The sequence below is a fragment of the Numida meleagris genome, chromosome 5 (genome assembly GCF_002078875.1).
Source record: "Numida meleagris isolate 19003 breed g44 Domestic line chromosome 5, NumMel1.0, whole genome shotgun sequence".
Taxonomy (NCBI): domain Eukaryota; kingdom Metazoa; phylum Chordata; class Aves; order Galliformes; family Numididae; genus Numida; species Numida meleagris.
In genome coordinates, this window is record NC_034413.1 from 70,264,572 (window position 1) to 70,282,051 (window position 17,480).

Below are 17,480 nucleotides of genomic sequence, written 5' to 3' on the forward strand. Positions count from 1 at the left end.
GGTCAGAATATTTGTTCGCTCCAGCTTGCGGTGCTGGTTTTGGTGTGAAGCAAATGATGAAGTGGGAAGGGAATCTACCGTAATTAGGGCCTCACATGCGTTATTATCTGAGTAAGTGAAAAGCCAGAGCAGTGGCATGGACCCCTGCTGGGGCTGGCCTGGCTCTGGCCTTTGTTAGGAAAGGCCGTTAGGAAAGGCGAGCTGCTGGTGCGAGCACCCTGGGTGTTTTTTGCAGCCTGACCCCAGCACGGCTCTGCTGCCGCTTGCCCTGTGCATTTGTGTTGGGAAAACACTTCTCCCTAGCCCTCTGCCATCTTCAACTGCTTTTAAAATTCCAGTTAGAGGAGATTTCTTTAACGGCTCTTTCACTACTTCGTTGGGAGCTGCAGCTCTTCCCCAGCGAGGTGACCTCGCAGCTTGCCTGTGAGCAGGGCAGGAGCTTTGGCAGCCGGGAGAGTTAGCAGCGAGGTTGGAGGTGATGCACGACGGCCATCCTCTGCAAACCGCCTCTCGTCCTCAGCACCGCGGCACGGAGCAGTGCTGCAGCTTTTGGAAGGTGTGCACGGGGAGCATCGCTCTCATTTCATCGCCTGCTGCCTGGGATCAGTGTGGTTAACTCCAGCACCGAGCGGTGTCGGGGCAGGGATGCGGGGCTGGAGCAGCGTGCATGGGGCGGGGAGTCATGCAGGTGCCAGCGTGGAGGGGCCGCCTCTGTCCTCCCACTGTGGTTCAGCTGCAGGACGGGGTTCTCTGCTCCTGTGAGCCCAGTGGTCTGTTACACGGCACCGGGGTGTTTGGGAGGTGGGATTTGCACCCTTGGATAGAGCGCGGCCTCTGAGCTGAGCGTTCAGCTGCTTTTGCGCTGAGATTGTGCAGTCCTCTTGCACAGATGGCTTTTGACAGTCACTGATAGGTGCTGCTGTCCGTGATGTTAATTTTTCCTTTTCAGCAGAGCAGCTGATAGGCAGCTATTCAGTTACACAGCTGGGTCTGCAGCGTTTGCTCCGGGGGCTTTGTACTGAACAACGTCAGGCAGGACGGGAATCCTCTGGTTAGACTAAAGCTTTTTTGCTTCTAAAACTGATAAAAACTAATCAATTATAAGAGGAAAAGCCCATCAGCAAGCTGGGAGCAGACTGTGATCATCGCAGTGCTCAGCCTTCACCTTCTGTTTTGTACTGCTGTGTGCTGGCAGGGGATCAGGAAGGTGTAAATCTATGGACAGGAGGAGGTGGGTTGCTCCGGACGGTGCATTCAACGTTTCACAGCGGTGGTAGAAATGAAATGTTCAACACATCTCCTCTGTGCATCTCCCACCACGTCCCAGCGCACCGTGCCCAGCAGCTGGGTGCGTGCTGCTGCACCCCGGCTCCTGGCTGCTGGGACTGCTCCCAGCTCCTGGCAAACCTGAGCACAGGCTTGCACCGGAATGCACTTTCCCAGACATTTCACTAAAAGCTCTTTAATTTTGGATTCTGTGGTGTGCCTTATCGGTGGTGAGCGCATTTGAATGAGTGAGTAAAGCAGTGAGGTGGTAATCTTCCGGGATGGGTGAGTCAGCTGTGAGCTGGGCTCTGGAGCTTTTGCAGCGTGAAACAGTTTCTCAGTGTCGAATTAATGAGGTTTCAGCTTTTCCAAAATCTGAAAAGTATTAGTGTGGGTCTGAATTTCTGAATGGTATAAACAGCCCTGTGGTGAGAGCAGCCGTCGCTGGCCACCAAGACGTTCAAGATGCTTCTCAGCTGGAATTTCAGCAGCGAATGTCAGCAGGACCCTGCTTGGCTCACACCTCTGCTCCTGCCCTGGGGCTGCAGCTGCAGCTCCCAGCGCTTGCTGGGAGCACGGGGAAAGAGCTGGGCTCCCCAGAATGCGTGCAGCGGCTGCACGAGCTGTCTGCCCACGATCCCCATGTGTGCATTGTGAAACACATCCTGACCCTGCCCTTGTTTGTGCAGTGGTGATGCTGGTGGGGGTCTCAGTGGAGCAGTATGAGATGGACATCATGAAGAGCTCTTAGGTGCAATCAATATGCATATGTTACTGCTGATAAAGCAAAGAAGCGATCTGCAAAGCAGCACAGCAGCTTCAGTTGGGACCACAGAGGAGGGAGAGCAATGAACGATGGCAGGTGCGGATGTGTGGGGCTGGTGAGAAGTCCTGGGATGCACACAGGTGTCAGTGAGGGTCCTGCACTGAGTCCCAGCCCTGTGCTGTGTGCGGATGTCTGCAGGGAAAGCCGCCTTGCTGGGAACGTCTGCGCGCTGCGTGCCGGGCTTTTAGATCAAAGAACGGTTTAATATGGAAAAAAAAGGGGAGAAGGAGGATTAGAACAATAAGTAGATTTAATTTTAGCCTTGCATTTATTCCTCATAAAGTCAACACACCCAGAATTGCCTCACTGGCCTCTAGCTTTCCTAAATAAACACGCTGTAGCAGGACTGAAAAGCGAAGCCATGCAGAGTTACTGAAAGCTGTATTTTAGTGTTATACAGGAACATTAAGGGCTCTTTTACTAGCTGGATCCTGGAGTTATATTGTAATGCTGTACCAAAGAATAGAGGGCTGCCTTAGTAGGTGAGCACTGAAGTTAGCAGCAGAGCTTCATTGACCCTCAGCGTTCCCTGGCCGTCAGGATCCCTGCTCTTTCTCAGTTTTACACGCTGGGAGGCATGGATTTGACTTACGGACCAATTTTGGATTTACTTTGTAAGAACTCACTAGACGTTAAAAAAAAAAGCTTGAAATAGTTCAGACAGTGCCATCAAACAGTCGTGACCGGAACAGAAAAAAATGAAGGTTGCAGCTCATCATCATGGAGGCAGCGGAGATAAAGCCGGGAGCGCTGGAGGTGGAAGGCAATAGCCAGGGCAGTTACTGGGCGCTGCGTGCAGTCTGCGGGGAGTTCCACTGCTGAGCTGGAGGGAAACCCCGAGCTGGGAAATTCCAGGGGTGCTTGAAGTCAGCAGGTGAGGAAACGAGCAAGGCTTTGATGGCGGCGGGATAATCTGAGTCTAACGAGACCGAGGGTATTGTTTTAAGCCCTGGTTTGTTCCATCAATACAACCATGAAGCCAAACACATACAGAGGTTTGCTTTCCTCTCTCTTGTGGTTGTACAGATCAGAAATAATCCCACTCAGAGGAAAGGTGGGAGGAGAAAGTGAGCTGGGAATTAGGGCTCGGGAATATAAGCCGCTCTGCCACGTCTCAGGGAGGAGCTGGCGTTAACCTGCACCACGGAGCCACTGGAGCCGCACAGAAGGTTTCCTGGTGTTGAGGGTTCATTAGCAGAATTGAGGTTTAATTCTGCCAGTGCAGCTGTGGGAAGCTGCGTGGGTCTGTGTTCTCCTCCCCTTGCATTATGCCTGCCCCGAGCTGCTGCTGGCAGTGCAGGGGATGCATTGCTGGTGGTGTGTGGGGCTCTGATAGGTGGCACTGGTCTCTGCAATGGGCACTGGCCATTCCCCCCACTGCCCCCGTCCTGCTGTCCCCCAGGGCACTTATCCGTGACCCACATGAAGGAGATGCTTTCTGGAACGGATGGCCGTGCCCTCGGGCTTCTGGCCACATCTCCCCTGGAAGCTCCTGGGAGTAGGAAATGGTTTTCTGTGCTTGGAGGCTGGTGGAAACCTCTCGTGTTTTGGGATGGATGTGCTCTAATTGGCTTACTAGTGCATGCAGGGGCCTTCCCTGGGAGCGGATGGATTAGGAGGAGCCTGTCCTGTTTGATGCCGGCACGTTAATGTCATGATTCATAAATAAAAAGGATTTAGACCTAAAGATCACAAGATTAGCAAGAAAGAGCAACAGCTTAATGCCATTAATTAGCAACGCTTATGCTTTTAAGTCACTCAAGATGCTGCCGCATTTGTTTTCCAAAACAATGAGCCTGTAAATTCTCATCACAATGAAGAATAAGTTAGAAGAAGCTGGGTTCTGTCCTTGCATGGCAGCTGGCAGTGGTTGGGGGACAGCAGCCACATGTGAGCACGTTGGGGTGGGCCGGGGCCGGGCTGGGGGTGCAGTGCTGCTCCACGGCTAGGGGATGCTGCTGGGCACTGAACTGAACGGAGCTGGGCTTTGTTCAATAGGTTAAGTAGGTATATTTCCTTGATGCGCTGCTAGTTTTATTTTTAACTCTTAGGCAATTTAATATTTTGCGGGCCTGCTAGTATTTCCCCCTGGTTTTCCATCTGCTACTGCGATTAAATGAAGTTGTAGCTTTATAATGCCAGTCCAGAGCAAACGAAATGGAAACCTTACCTATATTACTTGGCACGTGGACAGTAGACATGAATAACTTTGGAATTTGCGGGGAGAAAGAGAAGTTATGTGTGCTTGGAGCCAGAATATGGTTGGGAACCGGCCCCTGCAGACAGGATCGAGCTGCGGCTCCTGAGCAGAATGCCAAAGGCTTCCCAGCCCAAGCTACGTGGAGGGGGAGGGTGGGAGAAGCGGCAGTCCTGGGCCTGCAGGTAGCCAGAAAGTGCTGCTGTGTGTGATGGCCCTAACCAGAGGACCTGGAAGTGGCTAGGAGACGTCTGGGAGTCATTTCATTGGGCTGCGGGGAGCAAGAAATACAGACTGTAAATATGCGTGGTTAATTGTGACGAGAGCCAAAGCTGTGCAAGCTTTGGGTCGAGCCAAGGCAGTGGAGCAGCCTTCTGTGCCATAGCTGCTGATGCAAGGGATGCGGAGTGGAGGAGTTCACACTTCAGAATGAAATCAGAATTCATCTGTTTTGAAATGAGCTCACCCAAACCCTCTGCCTGGGCCTTGTTTCCCTGTTTCAGGCTGCACTCGTAGAATCATTAAGGTTGGAGAAGATCTGAGATCCCCAACCCTACCCACCCCACCATGCCCACGTCCCTCAGTGCCACATCCCCACGGCTCTGGGACACCCCCAGGGGCGGTGACCCCTCGCTTCTGGGCAGCTGTGCCACTGCCCAAACACTCTTTGGAGAAGGAACTGTTCCTCATACCCACCCTGACCCTCCCATGGTGCAACGTGAGGCTGTCACCTCTTGTCCTATCACCGTTACCAAGGAGCAGAGCTGACCTGCACCTTGTTCCAAGCTCCTTGCAAGGAACTGGAGAGAGTAACAGGGCTCTGCAGAGCTCTCCAGGCTGGCTTCTGGTCCATGAGCTGATGAGGTGCAGTAGGATCACAGTGTGACAAGGTGCGAATTGCAGGTAAACAGGGAGGCTTCCCCTACAGCTTAGGCCTGGTGGAGCTCTGAAATATGTTTGCATCGTCACAGGTAAGGAATGGCACTTGAAAAAGCCCCAGGAAAAATACCAAGGAGTGCATTAAAATGATAAGCAGAACTGATAAGGTGTATGGTGAGAGACTGAGAGGGGAATCAAGGGCAGATAGCATCACGGCCTGTAAATACTATCGACATGACAGCGCAGATGAGCAAAGAGAAGAGTATTTGTTATCTGATAGAAAAGAAGCTTCAGGAAGAACAGCAGCAGAGTGGTGGAAGGGCTCTGTGGGAGCGGGTGATGCTCATCCATTGGTGGAGGTGGATGAGGTCTGGTGGGAGGGCAGCAGGGACTGGGGGGGGGCGAGCAGGTGCCTGTGTCCTGAAGCGAGGTATGTGAGCTGCAGCTGGAGAGATGCTTCATGCTCTGGCATGTGGCCTTCCTGGGCTGCACCCTGCTGATAGGAGGCTCTCGAGACGTGGTGCTTGCAGAGCTCTCCTTGTGCTGTGCAAGCAGCCTGGGAGAGCTGCCCGGGGGTGGGTGCCCAGGCTGGGCTGTCCTGCACTGTGAGGTGGTGGGCAGCTGCACTTCCAGCTCCAGCATCACTGTTAGCCAGATAGGGCTGCACGCGGCGACGTTTGAAAACCTGAACAGCAGTCTGCTGTTAAAATAGAATGAAATGGCATTTCAGGACCTTGTCTGGAGAAAAGCAGCCTTCTGCAGTGCCCAGCACTGGCTGCTCCCCTTATTGGTGTGCTCCGGGGTGGAAGGCTCCCACTGCATCCCAGTGCATCCCACAGCACAAGGGGCACTGCTGGCACTTCTGGGGCCAAAGGCAATGCTGAGAGGGAATGTTCCTGAGTAATGCTGCCAACAGGAATTCGCATAAAACAATGAGGGTGATTGCAGCCTTGCTGCCTCGGTTTGCCCACATCTGCTGCCTCCCAAACCCGAGCCCGCTACCTGATGCTCCTTTCTCTCTCCCTGCAGAACGCCATGAACTTGCCTCCCGACAAAGCCCGGCTGCTGCGGCAATACGACAATGAGAAGAAGTGGGAGCTCATCTGTGACCAGGTGAGGCGGTGGGGGGCTGTTAGCACACGCCTCATTAGGAGCACGCACCTCATTAGGAGCACGCACCTCATTAGGAGCACACACTGGGGTTTGGCAGCGCAGGACCCTAAAAGGGCACCTTGCAGGAGATGAGCATTTGGGTGGTTTCTGACTCTCCCTTCTTTGGCCTCGTGCTCTGCTGTTGGTAACAAACTCATGGAATTTGTATGCAGTAGGTGGGTACCCACTTTGTAAGTTAGCTGTGTGATGTCATTGAGTGATTTTGATCCAGTTGGGTGCATGGCTTTCCCCATCCTGAGCCATTGCCCCATATGGCTGTAGCTGTCACCTTCAGTGAAAGACAAATGGCGATGCAGCCTGAACTCCCCTTCACCTCCAGAGCCTGAGCAGCAGCCTGGGATTAAGCAGCACCATATGCTGAGGCATCCCTTGTGCACAGCTCTGTGCGGGGCAGGCTTGGCAGCAGTGTGTAACAATTAACAGGCTGGTCTGCCATGACAAGCGGGCAGAAACTGCATTCTTGAGAGAAAGTGAAGCATGTGAAAGGTGGGGTGTGCATCTGTGAGCCAGCAGCAAAATCTGCCATAAACTTCAAAGTGATTGCTAATGAAAATGATTGATCCAGGACTGAAAGAGTGGGATGCTTCCTTGAGATGGGAGTACAGGAACCGGGGTGACAGTTTGGCAGGAGGCACAGTCGTGCTGCAAGGATGAGAGTGTCATAATAAGTGGGTTTGTGGGACGCTTCCTTTATACCCATTACAGCGGCAGAGCCTCTGATGAAATCCAATTACCAAATCCACCCTTCCCAGGGTCCCACTGTCCCAGGAGATGTGCTTAGGGCTGCAGATCTGCAATCTGCTGCAGCTGCCCCATGTCCCTGCTGGGTGCTCGCCAGCCACTGAGGATTGGAGCAGCATGGAGCAGGTGTCTGTAACAGCACCATAGCGCAGCATATGGTGTGTGAAATATTTATATCTGTCCGTGTAATTACGGTACGTGGCTGCAAACACTTCTAGAAATAGATTCTGTATGGAATGTAAGCTGTTAGCATGGAGGCAAACTTCGATTGCTGTTTTCTATAATGATAAATTTTGTATCTGCTCTGAGGAGGTGGATGCACTTTCTGGTGAGCCATTGCAAGGGTTGCAGGGCTGGCTGTGGAGACTCAGCCAGGGTGGTGCTCTCTGCTCCTTTGCCCTTGTAGGTCATCCATGCTTTGCTGTGGCTTCCCTATAAGCTCGCTCCCTGCCTCTCTGGGTCGGTGAACAAGGAATGCATCTAAGGAGGGGGAGAAGAATGAAACTAGGTCTGGAGGATGTGATGCAAGCTGTTTTCCAGGCAGGGAAGAGGAGATAATGTGCCCTGCTTGATGAGCCAAGCTGCTCTTGTGGAGTGCTTGGTGGCACTGCTGGCACTTCGGTCCAGCTGTGTGCATTGAAGTGTTGGGGGGACACAGATGTTGAGAGGAGAGGTTGTGAGCATCTTGGGAAGTTCTTCGTTGCCCTCTAATGGCAAGCTGTGGCAGGGGCGGAGATCGTGTCCTGTCCCTTGGAGGTACTGGAGGTGCATGGGGAGCAACCAATGAAGAGCACCAAGATGGAAGCAGCGTGGTGGCACCCAGCTTCCTGCCCTGAGCTGCTGCTGGAGCTCTCTCCCTACTGTGCTGGGACTCCAGAGGAACGAAGGGGCTGTTTGGCAGGCTGATGGCCGGCGTGGGGTCACGGGGATGGTGGTGGCTCCTCCTGGGCTGGCAGTGCCCGAGGAGCAATGCTGGTCGTGCCCAGGGAGCAGGGCTGGTGCCCAAGGAAGCCGGGCTGAAGGCCAGGCTGTGGGTGAGCCTGAGCTGTCACGAGGTTTTGCCGTCGGAAACAAACAGTGCTCCAAATAGCCCATGGAAGAACGTCTGAAACCACAGAGGGACCCTGAGACTCGTGTTCATTGACACTGAGCTGAAACAAGCTTCGGCTGTACTTGTTAGATCGTCCTCCTAGGAGGAGAGAAATGTTTATTGCTGAGCCCTCCATCCTGCCAGAAGCTGCGTGGTGACACAGAGTGGTTCGCACCAGCTCGTGCTGCCCAGCCTGGCCCGGACATGCTTTTACACCCTTCTAAAGGGCAAATAGTGCACGGCTTTCCCAGCGGTGCCACATGGGACCCACTGGACGCTTACCTGGCCTGTGTGAGCCCTGAGAGTGGAATGAGCCAGCAAGGGTAACAATAATAACAGATGTCACCAACACAGAAAGCGTCCTGAACGTTTTTGGAAGCAGAACATCTCTGGAAAAGCCACAATTTCCTGGTTTCAGAATAAATACATTTCCCAGATTGAAGTGAACGAGGGATGTATCGAGTTCTTAGGATTGCGTGGAAGGGGAAGTGCAGGAATTCAGCAGTTCCTCCTTGCTGCTGAAGTGAAGCCCCCAGCTGCCCTTTCTATATGCACCAGGAGAAGGTGCTGATGCAGGAGCAGTGCAGGAGCAGTGCTGTGCTCCCCGGCCTGAGCTTCTCCCTGAGTTCTCATCATTCATTCCTCTACAGGGAGGCGCAGGGCAGCTCGTTGCAGCGTTGGGCAGTGCTCTTCCATTTCAACCTTTGGGCTGAGGTTTCCCAGCAGGCTGTAAATAAGAAAGGGCCCGTTATTTCTGCAAAAAGAATTTCCATGCCATGGGGCTGGACAAAGGCAGGGCAGTTATTGCTGGTCCGTGCCTTTCTAGTGTCAAGGCTGCAGATAGTGGCAGTGCCTCGAGTCGCACAGTGCAGATAAAATGGCTTTTGGTTGGGATTTATGACAGTGTTGTGTCTGCCCGGCTCTGCTCCACGTGGCCGCCTGCCTTCCTTCTGCTTGGCGAAACGTGGGGAGGTGAGTTTGGGTTGGAAACACTGTGTGTCTGTGGTGGAGACCCCCAGCCTCGCAGCTCACACAGCATGGGACTCACAGCCTGATCCGTTTTTATTTTGGAAACAGATTTGGCCAATGAGCAGTTACGGATTGCCAAAGGAGGAGAGGACAGGAAAAAGCAACAGGTTTAGCTCGTTATTTCTGGCACTTCAGGACAGTGGATTAGGTGAGGATGGCAGCGTGTTTGCCTCCCCAGGGAAGGAAGTGCTGAGGAAGCAGAGGAAAGGGACCAGCATTTCCCCAGCATTTCCCTGCGTGGGACCTGGTGATAGCTGTGGGCTTCAGTCCTTCAGCCCAAATAATTCCGCTATGCGATAACGAGCAGTATTTATTTAATGACCTTGCTGTAGAGATCATTACACAAGTACATAATTATGGCTGGTTTTAAGAAAACAAACAAACAGAAGCGAGTGCTATCCACATCGCAGACTGCTGGGCTTGCTTGCTGAGTCTCTCGGAGTGGTTCATGCTGAAGACTGCAGTTATTCACCCGGCAGCTGGGAAAGCTTGTGCCACTTAGCAGATGATGCCCCATGCATTAGGAGCTCCCTAAAAGGAGGATCAATCCCACAGCCTCCCCTCTGCTGCCCACACCTCCCTCACTGCTGCCTCCAGGGATGGCCCAGCCCTCCTGCTGCCCCAGGGCAGCGTTTGGGCACAGCGAGCCCGCTGCTACCCTCGTGGTTTAATTGCAGAGCAGGACACTGATGCTGAGTGCTGGGGGATCTCTGGAGCTCACACAAAGCTCCAGCGATGCTCCTGAAGCTCGGATGCCTTTGGTGACTCCTTTCAAGTCTGCCGTGGGCCATGTCCTCATTCACAGCAAAGTGCTTCTGTTGTCTGTCTGCCAGAGTAAAGGAGTTTTAAAACGAGTTAATGGATGGAATTGCTTTTAAGTCACTTCTGCGTGTGCTCACTGCAAAGCTATGGTCGGCACTGTCCTGGGGGAGCTGGATGTCTAAATGTGAAACTGTCCCAACTGTTCTGGAAAACGGGCTTACATAGAGCTAGCAGGTAAAGTCCTTCGAACACTGACATGCTATACTTTTAAATGTTTTACTTTCTGTGCTTAAATGTTTGTTCTGCATTTTGAAGTCCCCGCCAACACACAGAGGTTCCTGCCTCTGTTGTTTCTCTCCATAAGGAGCAGGGCTGCAGCAGGTGATCTCTGCCCAGGACAGGAGCTGTGCTGAAGCCGTGTACCTGTCTGCTGCCCTCGCTGCCACACCGTGCTGCCTCTTGCACCTGGCTCTCCCAGCACGCTGGCAGCAGTTCCAATTAGCAGCAATTTAACTGCAGTTGTGACATTTCCTCGGTAGCTGTATAGACACACAGGTAGAAGAGTCTAATGAAGAGAGAGGCTCTGTGAACACACGAGCTTCCTGGGACCCCTGGCAATGCACCAGCCAGATAACGAGCTGGTGTTTGTCACCTCTCTCAGCAGTTAAACTGGGCTTCTTGAAACCAGCCCTGTGTGTGGCTGCTTGCTTCATGAGGGCTTGTTCTCTGCTGTTACAGCTCTGGGATCCAAATGCTCCCTCTTCACCTCCATCACCACAAACTGTTCATTTCTCAGAGGTTTAAAGGATGCGAAGGGGCTGACCCTGGGCGCACAGCTCTGTGGTTCCTGAGCTGTTTTTGAAATAAAAAGGGCAGTGCCAAGTTCCAGGAGTTGCAGCTTGGCCCATCCATCTGTGAAGGTGCATGGGAAACAATCCAGTTATAATGCAGGGCAGAAATATCTGCTTTCTGTCTTAAGGAGCCATGGCCCCGGAGCGTGTGAGTCCATTTTTTTCTCTCTGACCGTGACAAATGGCTTTTTTTACTGCAAGTAGCAAGATAATAACAGGAACAAGTTTGGTGTTCAGACAGTGCGTTCTGGTACTGGCAGCAACATGCTCCTAGGTAGGAAATAACCTCCAGATAATGCAGGCAGAATTGCATCCTGACCTCCTAAGTGGGGGGTTTCAAGTATCAGTTACAGAACGCAAAGCTGTAGCACCAGGAGGAAATTGTTAGGAGGCCTTTCCTCAAGGGAAAGGGCAGAATAGTTTAAAATTCTTCCAGGATGCAAATACTATCGGAACTTTTGGTAATGCTCTTACCAGGTCTGGACACAGCGTGCTCCTTGCAGTCTAACTCACGTTTCACTGCGGCTCCGTAGAGCTGGGGAGATGAGGGGAGAGCAGTGGGTGGTGTGCACCTTGACTTCAGCAAGGCTTTGACACCATCTCCCATAACATCCTTGTAGGTAAGCTTAGGAAGCGTGGGGTAGGTGTGTGGGCAGCGAGGTGGACTGAGAGCAGGCTGGAGAAGTAACCTCATGCATCACTACGGGTGCTGGGCTGAGCTGCTGGAAAGGAGCTTTGCCGTGAAGGACCTAGGTGTCCTGGTGGCCAGCAGGCTGATGGAGAGCCAGCGGTGTGCCCTGGTGGCCAAGAAAGGCCCATGGTACCCTGGGGTGCACTGCACAGAGCGCGGCCAGCAGGGCAGGGAGGTGCTCCTCCCCTCTGCTCAGCCCTGGGGGGTGCACAGCTGGAGCACTGCTCCCAGTGCCCAGATCAGGGCACACTGGAAACTGCTGGGAGAGCCCTGCGGAGGGCTGCAGAGCTCCTGGGGGCTGGAGCACCTCCTGATGGGGACAGGCTGAGAGCCCCAAGGCTGTGCACCTGGAGGGGAGAAGGCTGAGGGGGTCTGAGCAGTGCCCCCCACACCTGAAGGGAGGGGGGCAGGGGGTTGGTGCTGGGCTCTGTTTGGCGGCGCCTTTCAATCCAGCGTGGGTGAGCGTTTGCTCTTCCAGAACTTCTCTTGCCCTCCATGCTCCTGCTGAACAGAGGCTCTGCAGTCCAAGGTGTGTTTGTTTGTGTCTGTAACTGGAATTCAAAACGGTGATTGAATATGTAAGCCATATTTTTATGCATCCAATATAAATACCAAATTTCAGAAAAATCAAGACACATGTAAATGTAGTTTATTTGCATGCATGTGGCATATGTATAGATTATATATGAATATAGGGTATGTACATATGTATTTGTAGTGTGTGTTCTGTTTAAATATGTACGTGTATGCCCGCACTTCATACATATCTTAAGTAAATACAGAAAGTGTTGTGGGATGGTTGATGTTTATTCTTACATCCTTTGCAGGAAAGGTTCCAAGTGAAGAATCCCCCGCACACGTACATCCAGAAGCTGAAGGGCTATCTGGACCCAGCTGTCACCAGGAAGGTGAGGAGCATCCTGTTTCCTCCTGGCTGTCCCTTGTTCCTGCACGAGGAGCTCCTGGGGTCCCGATTCCTTCCTGCCTTTGTGTGCGAGGCCCCATGGAGCTCTCAGAAAAGTCCCGGAGATGTGACAAAATGCAGAGGCAGAAGGAGGTTGGAAAGACACTGCGGCTTTTGCGGCTTAGAAAGCAGAACAGATGTTGCAAAGAAGAGGGCCATCTGACACATGAAACAAATTGTTTTAATATCTTTAGCTCCAACGAACGGCCTGACAAATTGTCACTGAGCTGTGCTCCAGGTCCGGCTTCCCATGTGGGCAGTGCTGGTGGCAGATAAATCCCTTGTTGCTGGCACTTCTCTCACCCTGTGGAGGGCATGTTGCAGCTCTGTGTCTCGTTCTCTGGGCGTGCACACGAAATGACTGCACGCAGCGGTCACCTGCTGCTGGCAGGGCCATCAGAGAGCCCCGTCTGTAACTCTGTGTAAGATATCTCCAGAGCTGGCTGCTTCTGACGCTTCTGCAGCGCTTACTGATAGCCTTTAGGATTTTAGAAGAGCATAAGTTCACATCCCGTTTAGAGGACCATCCCTGAACCCTTGGTGTTCTCTCAGGTTGGACATCAGCTCAAATCCTGCGCTGATCGTTACAATAGCCCAAAGAAAAGGCAGCGGGGCAAGCAGTTCCTGCCATCCACTGGCTCTCTGTGCTGCCCCGACAATAGTGGCTTTGTGCTGCCGTGCAATTAGCTGAGCTGGGTGCCCTGCGGTAAGATGTGCACCCTGGCACGCTGCTGGGGCCAGGGCCGGCTGGAAGGGCAGCGGTGAGCCCTGCTCTGCAGGCACAGGAGCTGGGCACCCTGCCCCCGCTGCCCGCACCCTCCTCGCTCCTGTCCTGGGGGCTGCGCTAATGTCTTCCGACAGCGCTTCTCTTGTTGGAGGCTGCCACGAGGAGCAGGAAACCATTTAGGAGGAAGCCTTGAACCGTGCCCGTGATGTGGGTTTTGTTGTGGTTTGGTTTTTAATCTGAACGGGAGTCTTTGTGTTTTTCTCCTGCAGGGTTTTTGAGATTCGTTTAGCGTTTGGCTTTGCTCTGTGGTGAGGCCGTGAGCGCACATTGAAGCCTTTCTATTCCTAACGCTGCTCTAAGAGTCCCATGACAAATGACAAAACTGAAGGAGCCTAAAAATAACTGCATTGAGTTTCTCCCTTTGTTGTGTTATTCTGTACCAGCAGCAGCCTTTCCTCAGCCGGGCGGCGAGTCGGAAAGATTTCCAAGAGAACCTCTGGGCGGATGCTGGCTGTTGTGGGGAGGGCTCAGGTTACCCAGCCATTGCTGTCTTTGGGGCTGGGTCGCTGCTTTCATTGATAATTCCCAGCATGGCCTAGAGAAGGTCGCTCCTGGCACAGCTGTGAAATGTGCCTTTGTGGTTGTCACTGAGATGCTGGTGACTTCCCAGGAAGGCAGTGGCTTTCCGTCTGAGCTGAGGTTTGAAATAGAAAAACTGAAGTGTGGAGATCAGACGTTTTAAAAGAAATTGCAGTTTGGCGGCTTCTAGGGGCCAGTAAGGCACCAAGGCACTTATTGCTCTGTCGTGGCCAAAAAATGCATGGGATTCGGGCTGGTTATTTCTGCCGTGCCCTCCTACCAAGGCTCCCGTCTGTGCCTCCTGCTGCACCACTATTTCACCCTTACTTCAGAGATGTAGGGTTTTACTGCCTGTGCTTTTGATGTATCAGCTCTCTCTGAGAGGAGGCATTGGGTTTTTGTACTCTGAGATAATTCTCTGAGGTCCAGAGAAACCTTAGGTCTGATTCCAAGCAGCTATTTCAAAGTGAGAATGAGCCATGCCCCATGTCCACCAGGACCTCACAGTGAGACACTGATTTTGGGCTGCCCATGGTTTTCTAAGCCCAGTAAGCCACTGGTACTAACTGGGCTGTGCCAAAGCTCTCCTGAAAAAGGCTGCTGGTAACGTTCCATAGGCATCAGGGTGAGGCGAGTCCTGGGCTTTCACCGTTCCCACCTCAATCCATCCACTCACTCCTGAAAACAATTCAGGACATGGTCCTTGGAACATCACTGTGTCCTGAGAGATAGTAAACCTACAGACCTTTCCCAGTGCATCACATCTGTGCGAGCTCTAATGGTGACCAAGTTGGTTTGTAAATGCTCCCGTTGCAAGGTGATGCTCATCACGCATCCGCTTCGATTCTTGCTCACTTCTACTATTCACACGAATGGGAATTTACCAAAAGAACTGTTTGGGGAGAATATAAATGGGTGGGTTAGGATAAGTCAGAGAAAGGCCTTCTCGTCCTGGGGCCTGCTTTGGTACACTTCCAGGAAGCATGAAGCAGGAAGAAGACCACAGGTATTCCCCAGCTGGAGAACAGGACCGCTGCGCACTGGGGCAGCCCTGCTGCAGGCTCTGCAGGGATTTGGGAGCCCGCCTGCCTTGGGATGAGGCATCTAAATGTGTGTGTTTGGAGGTCTTCTGCCTCCCCAGTGCCTGCTCTGAACCTGGGGCTCCTGCTGCGTCACTGCTCCCATGTGGGGGTGACACCAAACACCTTCACGCTGTGTTGCCGCCCAACATTTCACTGCTGCCATTTGAAGGCCTCTTTCCAGGTTCTGATTTTTGCAGATACAATTTTGAGTGCCCGAATTATTACAACGTGCAGATGGAAGCGCACGTGCGTTTCATTATTGACTCGCACCTACACGTTTGGTAATGATACAGAAATTGCAGCAGTTTTTGGTATGGGTGTAGAGTTGCAAAAACAAGATGAAAGCACAGGGCTGAGAGCGAAGCCCAGACACTGTAGTTCTCAGTGGAGAGTTTGATACAGAAACAAAGCTTGTATTGTGAAGAACTGTGTATTTATCTACAGGGTTTCCATTTTCTTAATCCTGGAAACTCAAAAATGTGCATGGGACCAGAAGTTATTTTTCTGAATTTGTTTTTGTTGACTGCCTGGCTATTGTTGTTGCATTCCTGTGGATTTAGAGGGTTCTCAGTTTACCCCGATGTTTTATTTGTTCAATCTGTGCCGTATGAGATGCTGATATTTTTAATAGCATCGTGGGAGTCTTAAGCGCTATTTTTGCCTCCTCACTCCGTTACAGAAATTCAGGAGACGAGTCCAAGAGTCTACTCAAGTACTCCGAGAACTGGAAATTTCTTTGCGAACCAACCACATTGGGTAAGAATTTCTGATGCCCTCTGCTCTCCTTGGATTTACATCCACCCGTGGATGTGCTTCAGAGAACATCTCCTCTCACGCTAAGCAGTGTTGGCTGTTGGAGCCTGAAGGGCCTTGGGAAGGGATAGCTGGGCAGCTCAGGAGGGAGTTCAGCCCTGGTGCTTTTGTGCTGGAGTTAATGCACACCTCCATTAGGCCATGAAAAGATTGCAACCAACTTCTGCTCACCCTTGGTAACTCAGAGCAGGAGTGAGAATGACTGGGTCTAGAATAGTAATAGCATTGCAGCTATAAAAATATGTGTATTAAAACATGCTGGTTCGTAGCTTTAGCAGTATGGTTCGTGAAGCCTGGCCGTAAGCAATGTTGCCAGCATTTTGCTTTCACAAAGCAGAAATTTCCTCTCAAATAGCAAAAGTAAAAGAATCGCAGGGACTCCAGGCTTTATTGAAGAGGTTGTCTCAGAAGCATTCTGCTGGCTGGTTCCATCTGTCTGCTCAGGGTCTCAGCACAAGAAGCCTCAGTGTGCTGGCAGCGCGGTTCCTTGAATTTTTGTGCTGTGATCCCAGCGTGTGCCCAGCCAATGTACACCCATTTTACAGGATGCTGCCCTCATTGCAAGGAACGAGGGCATTTGTGGCACCCCTGGGCTGGCTTCTGCTTTGCTTCCCTCCTTCTCCAGCACAAAGGATTCCCCACCAGAGATGTGCAGATCCCAAATTAGACATTGTGAGGCCTTGTGGTGGCTCATGGGCATGCAGGAAGAGCCCGTGCAGTGCACTAGCTCAGTGAAGGGGACTGGCAAGAGCAAAGTTTATTTATCTTGCTCACCTGGCTGGACGAAGCGTTTCAAAAGATGTGTTACAGAGATGCCAGGTTGTTTGTTTTAGCCTGTAAACAGCAGAAGATTGAAAGCCTGAAGACTGGAGGTAACAAACCCACTCTGTGCTGGGCTGCAGGAGCCAACCCAGCTGCAGCACAGCCCCCCCAGCTCCCCACCTGCTGCTGGGGCTCGCAGCTCCTGCACAGCCTGGGTTTGCCCCCAAGTGGGTGGGATTTCAAACCTACCTTGATGCGTTTAAGTTTGTGAAAGCTTCAGAAAATGATCTTTTTTTCTGAATTTCAGATCAATTTGTATAGTTGGCAGACTAAAATTTACAGCCACAGGTCGCAGCTTTTTAAAAAGAGAAGGCAAAATTAGTGTTAGGATCTGAGCCTGGCTGCCATTGCTCCTTCGTGGGTGTCTTTCCTGCGATGGATGTGGCTCCAGTTTCTCTGAAAAGAATTCCAGCGATTGCACAAGCCCAGTGAAATGCTCTGACGTCTCCTGATTTTTCTAACAGGTGGGTCAGGGAGTTCTTGAACGAAGAAAACAAAGGCCTGGATGTGCTGGTGGAGTACTTGTCCTTTGCACAGTATGCAGTCACGTAAGTAAGGCTTGCCCCTGCTGGGGCTTTAAGGCCCCTTCTAAACCAAGCCATCCCATGGTTCTGTGAGCTTTGAGGTCCTTCCTACCCAACCATTCTGTGGTTCTGTGATCTTTAAGTTTCCTTCCAACACAAGCATTCCCTGGTTCTGTGATTATATTTAAGGCCATACTGACATGGATTTTAGCTTTGGAGCCTCAGACTCGCTTAGGATACAGTGCAAAACCAATTCAGGCACTGTCTGCTGTATTCCAAGCCACTTCCCACTTTGCCATTCTGACACTTGGCCAGCTAGGAGTTGGGCTTAGTCATTTAGGTAATAGATCATTCAATATACTCTGCTAAAACAAATCCATTTTCGTTAGTCATTAGATCACGCAGTTTGAAATGGATGCTCAGATGAGCATCTGTTTTTGTGTGTCCACAAAACGTTTTCCTTT

At 51.9% G+C, this 17,480-nt stretch overlaps 1 protein-coding gene across 7 annotated transcripts in view; it reads left to right on the top strand.

The window, feature by feature from the left end:
• The window catches only part of FMNL2 (formin like 2), a 111,687-nt gene that overhangs the window by 47,486 nt on the left and 46,721 nt on the right, over positions 1-17,480 (top strand). For all 7 annotated transcript variants that reach the window (XM_021399988.1, XM_021399986.1, XM_021399987.1 and 4 more), the window contains exons 2-5: positions 6,198-6,281; positions 12,333-12,413; positions 15,537-15,613; positions 16,957-17,040. In XM_021399988.1, coding sequence (XP_021255663.1) covers positions 6,198-6,281; positions 12,333-12,413; positions 15,537-15,613; positions 16,957-17,040 — 326 coding nt within the window. The remainder of the gene's footprint in view (positions 1-6,197; positions 6,282-12,332; positions 12,414-15,536; positions 15,614-16,956; positions 17,041-17,480) is intronic.